At 41.2% G+C, this 15,243-nt stretch overlaps 1 protein-coding gene and 1 long non-coding RNA gene across 14 annotated transcripts in view; one reads left to right on the forward strand and one right to left on the reverse strand.

Moving 5' to 3' along the window:
* The first annotated feature begins 18 nt into the window (after nt 1-18).
* Nucleotides 19-7,134, forward strand: LOC310849833. 2 transcript variants are annotated; one of them, XR_014567113.1, is made up of 3 exons: nt 19-199; nt 2,294-2,726; nt 7,045-7,134. It is a non-coding gene; the product is annotated as an uncharacterized lncRNA (long non-coding RNA). The 2 variants fall into 2 exon arrangements; XR_014567114.1 differs by having other exon boundaries at nt 56-199; nt 1,092-2,726.
* Nucleotides 3,441-15,243, reverse strand: part of ZNF507 (zinc finger protein 507) — a 218,623-nt gene continuing 206,820 nt past the window's right edge. For 6 of the 12 annotated variants that reach the window (XM_083750482.1, XM_083750474.1, XM_083750478.1 and 3 more), the window contains 6 exons: nt 12,933-15,052; nt 11,767-11,872; nt 9,888-10,002; nt 9,032-9,136; nt 7,859-7,993; nt 3,441-7,482 (listed from right to left, as the gene is read on the reverse strand). In XM_083750482.1, the coding sequence (XP_083606608.1) occupies nt 7,131-7,482; nt 7,859-7,993; nt 9,032-9,136; nt 9,888-10,002; nt 11,767-11,872; nt 12,933-15,041 (2,922 nt within the window). In that variant the 5' untranslated portion in view covers nt 15,042-15,052 and the 3' untranslated portion in view covers nt 3,441-7,130. The remainder of the gene's footprint in view (nt 7,483-7,858; nt 7,994-9,031; nt 9,137-9,887; nt 10,003-11,766; nt 11,873-12,932; nt 15,053-15,243) is intronic. The other 6 variants (XM_083750485.1, XM_083750475.1, XM_083750476.1 and 3 more) reach the window with 3 other exon arrangements.

The raw sequence follows: 15,243 nt of genomic DNA on the forward strand, positions 1-15,243 counted from the left end.
TGTGGGCACTAAAGAGGAAGATGGGCAGATGTGGGTTTGTGTGTGTGTGGGGGGGGGAGTTTCTAGGGGGAGGGATTTCCCGACGCCCCCTCCTCCCCTCATGATTTGTATTTAAAACCCACATTTTCCTCCAAGGAGCTCAAGGTGGCGAACACACACTCCCCCCCTTTTGATTTGATCTTCACAACAACCCTGTGAGGTAGGTTGGGCGGAGAGAGACTGTGAGGCCATAAAGGGCACGTGTGGCGTTCAGCTCAGTTGGTAGAGAGAGCACCTGCTTTGGGTGCAGAAAGTTCTGGGTTCAGTGCCCCCTGGCATCTCCAGATAAGGGTGGGACTTGGGGGCTGGGAAGAGACCCCCTCCCCGACTGAAACCTTGAAAAGCTGTTGCCTGTCAGTGTAGACAACACTGAGCTAGGTGGACCATTGGTCGGACTCTGTATAAGGGAGCTTCCTGTGTTCCTGTATGTCTTTGGAGAAAGGCCATAGCTCAGGTGGTAGAGCGTCTACTTTGCATGCAGAAGGTGCCAAGTTCAATCTCTGGCATTTCCAGGTACAGCTGGGGAGAGAGATCCCCTTCTGAAACCCTGGAGAGCTGCTGCCAGTCAGGAAACTCAGTCTACACCAAGTCCCCTAAAGGGCTGTAGCTCAGTGGTTGAGATTTGCATGTAGAAGATCCCAGGTTCAATCCCCAAAGGTATCTCCAGGTAGGGCTGGAAGAGACCCTCCTTCTGAAATTCAGAGTGGGATGATGGGAGTTTCAGCCTAACAACATATGGAGGGCACCACATGGGCTACCTCTGCACCAAGATGGAGGCTAAAGGAATTTCTGGTTTCACTGGATCATTTTGGAGACACTTCCAATTGTTGCAGCTCAGTCCTATGCAGCTCAGAGTAACCAAATGAAACTTTTAACACATGACATGATAAAAGTCTGTAATTTTATCAGGACAAGTTACTTGTTGTTTACTGTTGCAAGAATTGTTTTCTCAAAAATTATCTTCGGTACCATGAAAATAAAAACAGTATTAAAAAAAGGAAATAAAAGTCTGCAGGAATAAACAGGTTATTTTTCTGTCACTTTCATTTCAGAGGACGCCTTTCCCACTTCGATTAAATCTATCAGTTCATCTTTTGCTGATGTAGTGCAGTCTCCACTGTCATCATTCTCATATCCTGTTAGACTAAGGTTACCAGATTTTTTTCAATGGATCCCAGGAAAATTTTCAGCTTACTACTAAATAGATGGATTTTGTCAGGGGACCAATTTGTAAATCCGGGGACTGTCCCTGGGAAACGGGGACGTCTGGTAACCTTATGTCAGACCACTAGGATGTACTGGCATTCCTCACAGTTTTTAATAATTAAAACTATGTTCCTAGATGCCCAGGTCCTTAGCTGCCACCGCCACCACCTGTAATTTTCAAGGTCTAGTAATAAGAGGGGGATAACCATATAAGCCACCTTGAGCTTTATGGAGAAAAATGTGGAATATAAATGCAGTAAATGAATACATATTAAAGGTCTTCCATCCCCCCACATCTCCGTTTGTCTCAAGGGCTCCAGTAGACAGTATACTGGAGGACAAACAGCTGTTTTCTTCATGCCCCCATTTTATTTCCTAGGGCTGTGGTTCCCAAGCTTTTTCTGCCATGGACCACTTGAAAACTGCTGAGGGCTTCGTGTAGCACTTAATGTTTCTGCCTCTTGTAGCAACTGTAATGCACTGTGCTAGACGCTAAGATTTTTACTTTTACTTTTATTGCTTTTAATTCCTATATATTGTTGGTTTATTGTAGTACAATTTGGTTTCTATAGAATTCAGATTTCAATACAATAAAATGAAATGTAAGGAATAAAATAATAAAATAAAAATTAAGTATCACTATGAACATTTAATGCAATGGATGTGCTGTGCTGTCTCCCATCTTCAACCACAAAGCCACATACACACCACAGGCCACCTGAATGGACCAGTTTGGGAATACCTGGCAAAACAAAAAATATTGAATGAAAACCAAGTGTTGTATGAGATAGGTCTTTGGTCTGATCCAGCAGGGCAGTTCTTAAAGGAGAAAAATGAGCCACACCCATCTAGCAAAGTTCCTTGAACCTAATACTCTGCTTGGGCAAGTATGATTCATGAAAATGTTCAAACCTTTGTGACTCGGGATTTTGGGACTACTAGAGCAGAATTAGGCCCACGAATATAGTGCAGAACTTCATTGCTAGATATGCTTTAACATTTATTTATATTCTTTACTTACTGGTTTTCTAATACTCTTTTTCTTCAGGGATTAAGTTGGTGGCTACCAGAGGATTATCTCAAAGAGGCTTCCTGGCTCTGGAATTCTCTCTCCAAGGAGATTAGACCAGCTCTGTCATGAATAGCTTTGGGATGCCAAGCCAAACTTGTCCCATTCACTCAAGTTTTTATTTTTTTAAATAGTAATTCACTTCAACCATATCTATTTTTAACTGCTTGTTTTTGTTTATAGGGATTTTAATTGAAATTATAAGCCACCTTGAAGATAGGATATACTTTTTTCCCCAAATTAAATAGAATTGCATCACATGTTTCTGCCAAATGTTTAGTTTGTGAGAGCTTGTGGCATAGAACACGGAAATGGTGATCAGAACATCCGTCTCCCTTTGTGTTCTTACTCTCTGTGACCAATCAAGTTTGTCTCAGGAGACTGCCTTACACAAGAAAATCCCAAATAACTGGTAAGGTATGCACAGACAATAGTAATGTGTTTTTACAGATACTGCAAAGCTCTGACACATGTAGTAATTGAGAATTTAAAAAAGTTAGCTGAAGAATCCCCTAACATGACAACTATAATTCAGTTCATAGTCAACTTTTACATGCCTATCATACATGAAAGCAAAGTGCTAAATTAGGCTCACTAGAAAAACAGGAAGCATATCCCTTTCTCAGTTTACGGCTCACAGCTCATTGAACACAGAGCATCCTCAGTAAGCCCCTTGCCCTCCCTTTGTTGTCCTAGGCAGGAAACACAAACAGGTGGTTTAATTAAGCCTCAAAGGCATCACCATCCATGGTCAGTATATGGCTTGGGAGGAATGCAGGTGATACAAAACAGCATTTATATAGCACTTTGGTGTTCAAGAGTCTCGGTATATATTATCACAGCCATTCTTTAGAACCACCTGCTAAAGTAGGTCACCCCATATTGGGGGCGGGGAAGAGGCTTAGGGTAACCTAGAGAAGCAATTCAGGAAACTTAGGGAGCTCATGCAATGTTTTGAATTGTAGATCCACTGATTCATAGCCCAGGTATTTATTCAATACTCTACACTGGCTCTTTTAGTATGTTTCGGTATATGTGTGCATTTTTAAACAAAGAGAAAGGCTATATTTACAAGCTGACTTTCTTGTGTTCAGTAAAGCATATGCAATCGAGAGCACAATATTGATGTGTTTAACAAAGGAGTTTATTACCAAAATACAATTAGTCAATACATGACAAAACTTCTGTAAAGCAAAATAAATTATTCTAACAATGTACAGTATTTCAGAAGGTAGTCAAAGTTGTACTACAAAGTTTGCTTCCGTAGTTTCCAAACAAGACAAACCTAGAGAGAACTTAAGGCATGCAGCTTAATGTGCGGGAAAGTATCTTATAAAGTAAGTCATCTTGTCAGTCGGATAATGCAAGGTCTACAGTCTTTTACATGTCAGTTTTCTAAAAGTTTTATACTTTGGCTATAAAAAACAGTGCCATAGTATTACAATTCCTTTTTCTTAAAAAAATATATGTACCCATGCCCATGAATATCAAATGCACATTTCTATTAAATATATTTTAACATTACTTTGAGCACCAACTGTACATTTTCATTTTAAATGATTAAATAAGTGCTTTAAAAATGCAGCAACTAGCTGAATGCCACAATGTTTTTTCAAGCTAAGAACAAGGAATACAGCCTCTATTGGTGAAGCTGTTGAAGCCACAGTTAATTGGAAGCAAGCTCCATTGATTCCAACACCATGTTTCCAAATAAGTTGCTTATGCTACAGTCAAAGGGCTGGTTAAGAAAAATAAAATATGGTCAGATTATGGGGATGGGAAACAAGAGAAGAGAATCATCCCACCCCATGCCCTGTCTACTAATCTTAACTCTACACCAACCAAAATGCCCATCAGTTGGACATGTGCCAAAGCACATGAAAGCCCAAACCACACAGGTAAACATTTCCTAGAATAATAAGATCATAATCTGGACCTGCAATCATTTAATTGTGTGTTTGCCGGTCCTATATAAATATTACTTTATGTTTAGATGCCCAGTGGGCCTAAGAGTGGGGTAGCTGTGATCCCATTGCCCTCATGCCCTTCCTACTACTAGCCTGCATCACACACTAAATTAATCCTAACCAGCCCAAACAAGTGCAGTGCTGATCCACTGAAAGTTTTCCCCCATTGAGAACAACAGGATGAACATTGTTAGGATGTCATCCACAGCACATCTCTATGGGAATAATGCAAGTGTAATGCAATCTGCTCTCAAGCAAGTGGATATTGGAATTGCAGCCGGAAGTATAAATGGAAGCTTTTCGCCCATAACAGAACAGAGCACTGAATCTGCTTCTCCATAAATTAAATGGGGCAGGGGAAGAAATAAAACACTATATTTAGCAGTATGTGTTTATCTTTTTAAAATCCTAAAACGGAGGGAAGACATGCTATATGTCTGAAAAAGTGCTCTAAACAAAAACTCCCTAAATCCAAACAGCTCACACTCCAAGATAGGTAACATGATCAACAAACTGGTTTCAGCCTCAAGTCTGCTACATGGCAAGTGTGTAAGTTTGAAGAGTGAACTGATAGCAACCCATGGGCTTTAAAATGGAAAAAAAAGTGTGTCAGTATGAAGGATGCTTTTTTTGTGCAACTGAAGGTAATATCAAACTTTTAAGTATTGAGGCTATAGTTAGTTCGCTAAAAAAAAAATAAATACTTCCCTTTACTATTTAACAGTAATGGAAGATTACATATACAAAATGGTAAGAAAAGAACCTTCTGAATACATATGCACCTTGCCTGGCCTCCCCAATTCATTTCAATTGTTCTTCACATATTGTATTCCTGTAAAAAGCTTTACATGCCTAAAAATCAATACGTAACTTCAATAAAAATATAATTAGTTTTATAAGCTCGTGGTTTCACAATTTTCTTGTAGTGTAACAGATAGGCATGATCCATTAAGGAAAAAAAACAAAACAAAGTAAAGGTTTGTGACAAAGAGCCTTCGCCATGGATTTGAAATGAAACATTTAAAATAAACCGAGTAATTTTTACCAAGCTTTCAACTAATTGCAGTAAATAGACAGATAGGAGGTGGAATGTTGATAAAGCTTTGTATGATCTCAGCTATTAAATAGTTGCCCAATAATTTCCTGTTTCTAAGCACATCAGAAGTTTCAGGTTGAGGATACAATACTGATGCAAGGACTGAATACAAAGGTAACAGTAGTAGCCAGAAGTATTTCATCAAGGTTTGTGACCAATTGGATTCTGTTCAGTCTTAAAGAGCTCATAGCAGAAAGTGAAATATAGCACCTTCTCAATTTCTCCCTGTTTGTTATATTTCTCAAGAACACAAAACAATCCACATTTTCAATCTCATATTTAAAATAAACTTGGTTGTTGTACAGTTTGTTGTACAGTGAATTTACGCACTCACTTTTTATAAATGCACCTAGTTTAGAAACAAGTAACAGATTAAATAATAACAGGGATTCTAGCTTGGATTTTATACAAAATGCCTTGAAATATTTTTGCATTCAACATTTAAAGCTTCTTTAAAAATGACACAAAATATTTTCCATTGGTCCAACTTCACAGTTCAGAAATTTTGAGGGGCAGGGGGTGACCCAAACTCAATTAGCACCATGAAAGCTGAGCTTTTAATGTATAATAAATACATTTTTTAAAGTTCTGCAGCTGTCTGAAAATAATGAATATCTGTGTACAAATCTGCTTACAAGCAATGAACTGCCAGAGTAAGGGGAAATGCAGCAATATGGCAAGAACTGGGAGAGGGCTCCACCCAAATGAAACATAACACTAGTTTCAAGAGAAAAATAACATTGGAGGCTGCTAAACTTCCACTGAAGTCAATGGCAGTTAAGCAGCTGAAGCTTGAAACCACAGACAGGAACTCAAGGTATTCTAGAAGGCATGAAAACAGCTCCCTTTGAGAAACAAGTGTGAATGAAGTGGTTTTAGTGGCTATTTTATAACAATGTTACAATGGGGTAAGCTAGTAACTTCCATTGAGTTTTCATCAGATTTCTGTGTACTCAAGAAACTGGATTTTGACGTGTTAAAAATTATTTAATAAAGAGGTAAACCTCCCTTCAAAGTTTAGCTAAGACCACTTGTTCCTACCCACTCTGATCCAAGTTATGGCACTTCTAGCATTCTGAAATGCCTGATTTTATAGAGAGAGATATGAGAAAGTTCTGGTGAACCATTAAGGTCCATCAAGACTTAATTATACATTCTCAGCATCTCATACTGAAAGAAATAACCTAAGCCAAACAATTTGCTACTTTTTTATGATGCCTGTATCAGCAGGAAGATACAGATATTTTTATCTTTTCTAAAAAAAGAAGAAGCAGTAACTGAGTGAGGAACCATAAGGCCTAAGCAGTCACTCAAGTCTCCCTCTCCCTTTCTGGAAATGCTGCTTCATAAATGTAGTCAGTCATGTCAGTTTTTAAAAATTTACCTAAAATGAATTTAACCCCCTTTAGATAGTTTTGAGGCAGTAAGATTAAACCCCTTAAGGTAACACATTAGTGTGAAATTCCTATTATATGGCTAAGCTTTAGATTAGCAATAGGCATTGAAAACGGCTCTGTCAGTTGAGGATAATGGTTTCAGCGGACCTTTCCCTAAATGGAGTATTTACTGTTCAGTTACTTCAAGAGCTTGTGAAATAAATCCATTTTCTTGTTGACATAAATAACATTCCAACCGTTAGAAATATCACTGCATTTTTTTACTTACAGTTTTCGCTTTAGCAAGTAGTTCGGGTGATGTAAAGAGAACACAAGAAAACAGCACTTTATGAAACCCTTTAAAGCAGCAGCTTCACCTATCTTACACTCTGAGTTGCTGTGTGGTCCTTGTTCAGAATTATGTTTATGATTTCACCTTCATGTTCCTTCATATGGTCCAACAAGTTCTCCTTGTTGGTGGACTCAAATCCACAAATGCAACAGCAGAAGAGCAGGACGCAGTATTCTGTGCCAAGGTGAGCCAGACCGGCAGTTTTGTCTGAATTGCATGAGGTATTTGTTGTGGAAGTAGGATTCTGATTTTCATCAGAATTCACGGTTTTGTCAGCAGTTTGGTTAGAGGAGTCCAAAAAGGACAAGCCCTCCGAGTTGCTTTTCAAAGGAAATAAACCATCAGCGGTCACCTTCCCAGTCAGCTGACCTGGGAACCTAAGAAAGGAAGAAAGTAGTTGACTTTTTAGTACACAAATTCTAAGAAAATGGCAATACAGAATGTCTAAGGATCTGTTTGCAGGGCTCAATGTATGTACAAGTTGCTTTTGGCATCTCTCACTTGTACGCCAGCCCTTTCCCTCCCTTTCACTACTGTGCAGCAAATCTCTAAACAGCTTATAAATTTTCCCCCAAGTGTAAAGAGAAAGTGGGAAGTTTGGCAAAAGAGCTTCCAGCAGGGAAATCACAATGCCCCCCAGACTCCAACAACTTAAGTAACTATATTGCTTAAAGCAACTGACTTGCTATGCAAATTGTTAAGATAGTGCTCTATATTACAGGTATAAATAGTGACCCTAAAATGCGCACACACCTGCTGCTTTGTGAAATTGCATCATTAATAGCCTTGTTCACTTGTTCATAGTTGTAGTTTTGGTCACTTGCGTGCTTCCACATATGAGACTTGAGAGAAGGGGGATGGCTACACTCATACCCACAAAGCGAACATCTGAAGGGGGAAAAAGATTAAGAGAAAGAAGGAGGGGTCAACATGTCTTACCCAAAATGTGGTCAAATTATAAAAGGTCAGCACACCCTTTGATTTCTATCTCAGTTTAGTTTAGCTGTCACTGCATTTTTATGTGATATTTTAAAGATTTCTACCCCAAAAAGTATACCTAAAACTGAAGTCTGTCAAACATGGTTAACTAATACATAGTCTCATTAGGCAATAACAACAGAATTAATAGGTATTAAAATAAACACCAAAGTAATAAAAAGCTAGTAGGAGAAATTGCACACGTTAAAGAAATTTGTAGTATATCAAGTATTCTGAGAATTTAACTTATGGTTAGATGCACTGGAGCATACCTACATAAATACAGTATTTGCCCTGGGCCTTGCTAAACAGATTTCTCTGTGGAACTAAGGAAGGGGCAACAGCTCAGTGGTGCTGTGCATGCAGAAGGCCTTGTATTCAATCCCTCACATCTCCAAATAAAAAGGTTCTGGTAGAAGGTGCGAAGAAAGGCCTCTGCTGGCAAGTCATTGCCAGTCAGTGATTAGACAATACCAGGATAGCATAGACAAATAATCTGACCTGGAATGAGAGGTCACAGTCAACTTCTACAAAAAAAGAAGATGATCAAATTCAACTTCCATCTTTTCTTCTCCAAGGCCTATTTAATTTGGAACAAATTGGAACCATGCCCAGAACATTTCACGTACCAGGAGTTCGTGCGCCAAGCACATACGCAGCACATTTTCCTCACTACTAAGTATCTACAGTCAAATATTCTGAGGGAGACCCTATGTTTTCCAGAGCTCTGGTACTTCTGGGTTGTTGTTGTTTTGTTTTTTTTTACAGGTTTTCTGGAGCCTCCAGAGTACCAGGCTCTAACAGCAGCAAGATACAAAGGCAGATATGATCCCTTAACCAAGCAATTTGTGAGAGATCTCTAGCAAAGGTTTGGTGATCTGAACTTCAAACTATCTGTATTAACAAGGCCACAGCTGCCACCGGCTTGCCAAGCAGTCAGTTACCTACTTGAACTGCTCCATTAGCTGCACTGCCTGGTGCTCCTGTGGATGGCGCCTCATATGGCACTTCAAGCTATTCATATTTGTTGTGGCAAAGTCGCACATTCGACACCTGAAGGAAAACAAAGAAGCAATTGGTTCCCAGCAACCTCAGCCTCTTGACAAGACCATCTTTGAGGTGGACGTTGCGGAAGGGCGGACAAGGAGGCAAATTGGCCAATTATAATTCATTCTAGAATCCGTCGGTGCAGTAGCCAAGTAAATGGTGGCTGCCTGCTATTCAGATGAAAATGTCATTGGTTAAGGGCCTCTGGAGATGTTAGCTGTCTGCTTAAACATGTGGTTCAATCAATATGGCTCTATCCATCTAGAAGTTTAAAATGGCAAACTTTCAGATGAATCATGCAAATGGTAAGAGTTTCCTGGAAAACTGTGCTGAATTTTTTAAAAAAAACATTAAAGACTTGATAAATCTGCTTGTTTGTTTTGAATATTTTCTACCTCAACTTTCAGACCTTTCTAGGCTGCTTAAAAGAAACAAGGGGGGAAAGCCACATTCTTCTAGCATAACCCGGCAGCTGTTAGTCCTCTGGTTGATGGGATATGGCCCAAGCATGCTCCAATTCTGCTTTTAGGAACCTCCTTACCAGGTATTTCAATATGCATTACTTGCAGGTCCTTACTGTACTGATGTCAGTGGATTCTAAAGTGACTGTCGGAGTAAATTGGTAGCAAGTGACACACTCCTTCAAAATTAGGCAATTTCAAATCGCCCACTGTGTTCTAACTTTAGAATTGACAGCTGCAAGAAAACACATCAAAAAAATTCCAGCTGTAACAGAAAACCCCAGAGATATGCTCACCTGTATGGCTTATCGGAGTTGTGAATCCGCCTATGATTCCGCACACCAACATACATTGTGCTTGTGTAATCACAAATGTCGCATCTGTAAAGTTTCTGGACTGAAATCCTATCCCCTAAATGACATACAACACAGTTTTTAGAAATCATTTTCCTTAACAGAAAGACAGATCTTGTTTCAGCACAATCTGATCCTGCTTAGGTTCTAACCTCCCAACACTAACAGTTGAGTAGTTTGGTTCACACATTTGATTTGGCTTGCAGCTTTGGTTCTGGAAGGTATTTAATTCAGGATTTTTTGTACATATTTTCTTTTAAAATAATCAGGTCTGGGCCAACCACACAAGTGATCCAAGCAGATACTTAGGGTGGTCTTACTATTAAGGGCGCCCAAGAAAACCTACACTATGAGAGGTCCTTCTCAAGATCCTAGTTGTTGCATCGCAGCATCCTCATTAAGGGGGTCCTGGGAATTGCTCCTGGATCATGCAGTGCTGTGTCTTAGGACGCTAAGTTGCCTTGGACCAGCCTGGTAAATAATTAAGCCATTTCTTATCTAAATTGAATAACAATGAAGGAAATAACATTTGTAGGCAAATAAAAATATATTGCCTAATGATCACTAAAACCACCATATTTTATATGCAATTATGTCACGAAGATTTGTTGTTTTACAAAAGACAACTCTGCCTTTTACTACATGCTTTAGAGTCACAGGTTTGGGAACTGCTTTTATCCTCGGAAGGGAGGGCAGGAAGTGAAGGAAGGCCAAGCCCTGTGGTGTGTAACAAACGGACTGGTTTCAAACCAACACTAAAAGCAGGTGTTCCTGTAATGCATGTTATTACAATCGCCCTACATTATTAGACATTTAGAATTCAATCATATGCAGAAAGATCCCTTTAACGTTCTAGCACAGCCGCGATGAACAGGGGCGCTGATGATTTCATAAACATGAAACAAATGTTCCCGCTCAGATTAACGCGTGCATAAACAGATGCTGTGCCATAAACTTCTTGGGTTTGGGCTGTTTTATAGAGACGACATCTGTTTGACAAGAGGGCTTCCTTCCTGCAATCGTGTCATAATTTGACTGCAAAGAGTTTCCAAACTACTTTAGAAAGCTTAAATTCTCATTTAATGAATGCTATTAAAAGGGGGAACATGTTCAGTCAAGTCATACTTCCAAATCCCAGGTTTTAAAATAAAAACCTGCATTAAGCATTGCGGCAGGGCGTAGGTGTTTGCTGTTTATTTTGGAGGGGTGCATCATAAAAAAAAATTAGCATCCTTTCCCTCTGATTCAGAGGCTCTTCAGGTAAAAGGCACGCTTCTCTAAAAAGGTGTGGACAGTAGCAAAGGGAGGAACAAGCTTCTTTCCATACTGTTTGCCTAGTTGGAAGGCCTTACAAAAGCCTTGCCCAATCTTGTGCCCTCCAGATGTTTCAGACTACAATGCCCATCAGCCCCAGCCAGCATGCCCAATGACCAGGAATGATGGGAGTTGTAGTCCAAAACATCCAGAGGGCTGGAGCTGCAGAAGGCTGTGCTATACCATCAAGTGATTAAAAGCCCTATGTGGCAACTGCTGAAAAGCTTTTTCCTCTGGTGATTCTCCATGAAGTGGATGCTACCTTTAACAGCCCCATACCATATCTGTTGCACATATTATCTGCATACCAAAGCTGCATATTCCTGGCAGTGGCAGTGCTGCTGCTCAGGTACTATGGGCGACTGGGAAAATGAATGTAGCATTGGCTTTTAACAGTTAAAAGTCACTGCCACAGCCAAGGGATTCTCAAGAACCTCCAGCATGTTGAGCTCAACTTTTTAAACTGGCCCAATGCTATTACTAAGCAAGTGAAAAAGACAGACAGTACCGACTCTTTCATCCACTTTGCTACAAGTTATTAGGCTGTCAGACGGCGGCATCGAGTAGAGGTCTGGAAGGCTGTGTTGCTCTCTCTCGTGGCTTCGAAGCTGACTCTGCAAAGCAAACAGGAGTACCGTCTTTTAAAAGGGTGCAAATACAGAGTGGCTGAACCTCCATACTGAACTCTCGTTATTTTTCTGCCAGACGTCGTCTGTGATTACTTATCTGTCAGGCAGCCAAACAAAATGACAATACAAATCAAGAAGATTTTTAAAGAGGAGCTCAATACACATGATCACTAACCAACTGCATGGGGGTGAGGAGAGAAACACAGTTTCCAACTCAAGCAGGGATAATGGGAAAGCAGACTTTTCAGTTGCCCAAATTTGAGTGAGCTCCGTAGATTTAGAAGAGCACCACAAAGTAGAATTACCATTACCTGGTCTAATAAATAGGTAACAAGGTTCCACCCACCCACCCACCCACCACTCCACCAAGAGCTGTAGGAAGACCCTGGTTTGTACCCCAGCATGGTGGAATAGTCATGCACTCTAACTTTTTATTATTAGGCTTTAACTTGATGATATACTGGTAACTTGGGCTTTTCTTGTAATTTTTCTATTTATATAGTTTATTGTATAGCACTTAAGCTGCTGTAAGAAAAATGGCATATAACAATCAGAATTGTTACGTTCCTCTTCAGACACAGGAATTGTTAAGATACTCAAGTGTGAAAAGGTATGTCCTTTGGTTTATAAAAGGGAGGGGGGGGGGAGAGGTATAATGCTATGGTTTGGGTTTTCCAAAATTGCTGCGTCTATTGGCTGAGTTCAGAGTTCTACCTGCCTTATTACTACAAGCTTAACTCCAGCTTTGAAGAGGCTGAAATAAAGTTCTGACCCTGACCTTGACCCACTTCTGAATTGACTTACAGGTTTTGACAAACAATCCAGTCGTTGATTCCAAGGCCATTACTCAGGCACTGAGCAACACCAGACACTCCAGTGCTAGCAATCTCAATGGGACGTTTCTGGCAACCAACCATCATCGACTGCAATTGACTGCCCCAGTTAAGCCTGTCATGACAAGCTGCAACTTCTCTGGCTCACGTAGTTCAGAGCAATCAAGAAACAGTAAAAAAAACCGCCAAACACAAAAGTAAAAACACTTCACCTTATAATGAAAGGATTCTTCGCACTGTTTGCACTGGTACATTCGGGTTTTGCAGTGGTTGATCATATGGTTCTCCAAATCCTTACTGTTTTCTGCTATGTGCTCACAGATAGGACATTGATAGGGCTGCCTCTGGCGATGCACCCGCAAGTGTTGCTTGATGTACCCCTTGTTGCCACTACTGTAGTGGCACAGGCGGCATCGGAAGGGGCGATCCACATTGGGGATGTATTCCACCAGGTTGCTCCCAAGCACGTTGGCATCGGCTGCAGGTTGGCACTGCACGTTGTCTTGCAACTCCTTCAGAATGTCATCGTCGGAAGCGTTCTGGTCCGTCCTCTCCTTCAGCTTTTCAATAACGGTGAGCAGGGACATGCTGATGCCCATTTTAATGGGACCTTCAGCCAGCTCTGGCTTATCCTTCTGTATTTCCATGAAAGCACAGTCCGTTTGGTTCAGGCCTGCCAATTCCTCTGTTTTCAGGGAGGTCACCAGCTTAGAATGGGCGACGTAGCTGTTGTCAGCTGGCCTCTGCCCAGCCTCTGAACCTATAGAATTCGCCTCGGCGAAAGCTCTGAGGCTTGACCGGGTTAGCTCTGCAGCTCTGATGGGCATCGTGACGAGCGCTTCGGCAGCCAGGGAGTGCAGCCTCAAGGACTCCGAATTTGTTCTTCTTCTGGTGGGAGGCGCGTTTTCATCCGCTGCTTTGGCTCTAACAGGGTTTAAATCGCCATCTTTCTTCTCTGCACTGCTCCATCCGATTATGACTTCTTCGAGTTCCACAGAGCTTTTGTCCATATGATAAACGTCCCCATCGCGTGCCACATGAGCTTGCTCAGAGATTATATTCTTCTCGGCTTCAATGTCGGTGTCCATAGAGTAAGGCTTCTGCAAGACAGGCTCTTCGGCGCTCGGCAAACGTTCAACTATGACGTTAACGTGGCCTTTTTTATTTGGGCTGCAGCTAATGATTTTTTGGGCGGATGAAAGCAAGCTGTCGGTCATCAAGTTGTCTTGCTCCAGATCGGTATCTGACAGAGTCTCTTCTGCTCCTCTGCCTGTGGGTGAGAGAGCAGCCGACTGACTTAGGAGCGCCTCCTCTTTCGCAGGCTCTTCTGTCGAGGAGGTTTTGTACACCATTTGCTCAGAGTTACAAATGTGGAGTTGAACAGCCTGGTCACCAGAGAGACCCAGTTCATTATTTTCTAGTGCGAGGACAACGGCATCCACGTTGCGAGGAACACCCGATACAGCAGGGTCCAGCAACGTAGCTTGTTCATTTTCTTCCTCAAATATGGGGTATGAGCAGTCAACTTCGCCTGCATGCTTCCAGGCATGCGTTTTCAACATTCTTTGCTGACCGCAAGTGTAGCTGCAAATTAAGCATCGGTACATGCCGTACTGCTCGTATGTATACCATTTTTGCCTCCCCTTCTCCGTTGGACGGGGAGACTGAAGCTGTGCTGTCTGATCAGCGCTGGCATTGACCAAACCTTCCACTGGACCATGCAAAGTGGTACTAGAAAAACTTGCACATTGCTGCTGCTCCTTTGAAAGAGTGTGTGCTTTGCTGCTGTTCTCTGGGTGATGCCTCACATGAGCTTCAAACTCTTCTAGGCTTCTCACGGCAAAATTGCACACTGAGCACATAAGTATTACTTCGTTCTGCTGGCCATGTTGTTTCACGTGTTCTTTTAAGAGAGGGAGAGTGGGAGATAGAGATTTACAGAGACTGCATTGGTAGCAAACCACCTTCCTTTTATTCTGCGGAGGACAGTCTGTCACATAATAATCTTCTATATTTATCGTGCCCAGGGCAGGCAGTTCAATGGTTTTACCTGGGATCTCTGGGAGGTTTTGTGAGTCAAGTGACAGCAGGGACACATCGGGATGCAAGCGCTTTTTCCCTATTAAAAGGCATTTTTGTGACTTCTCACTCTCAACGATCTTGCTTAGCTTTTGGATGACCTGGATTAGTGGGTCAGGGTTACACTTTCTCTGGTCTTCACCACTTTCTGAAGTTGGGCTTACAACTGCTTCGGAGATCAGTACAGCTTCCGGTTCCCCAATGTTTGAGACTACTGCTGTAATACTGTTGCCTTCTTCCATAATATCTGAAACTTAAAATGTACATTGCTGTGTTACAAAACATCAAGCTTATGGAACACAATGGCATAAATGTTGCAGTCAATCAGTTCATGCACCTTAAACAGATGCACAAGTCATCCAGCCCCTTTTAAAAGCTGCTTTACATCTTAACACATAAGTGATATTCCATACAAAGAATGGACCTCCAACTGTTCAATGTAGT

The sequence above is a fragment of the Podarcis gaigeae genome (genome assembly GCF_964106915.1).
Source record: "Podarcis gaigeae genome assembly, chromosome: 8".
NCBI lineage: Eukaryota > Metazoa > Chordata > Lepidosauria > Squamata > Lacertidae > Podarcis > Podarcis gaigeae.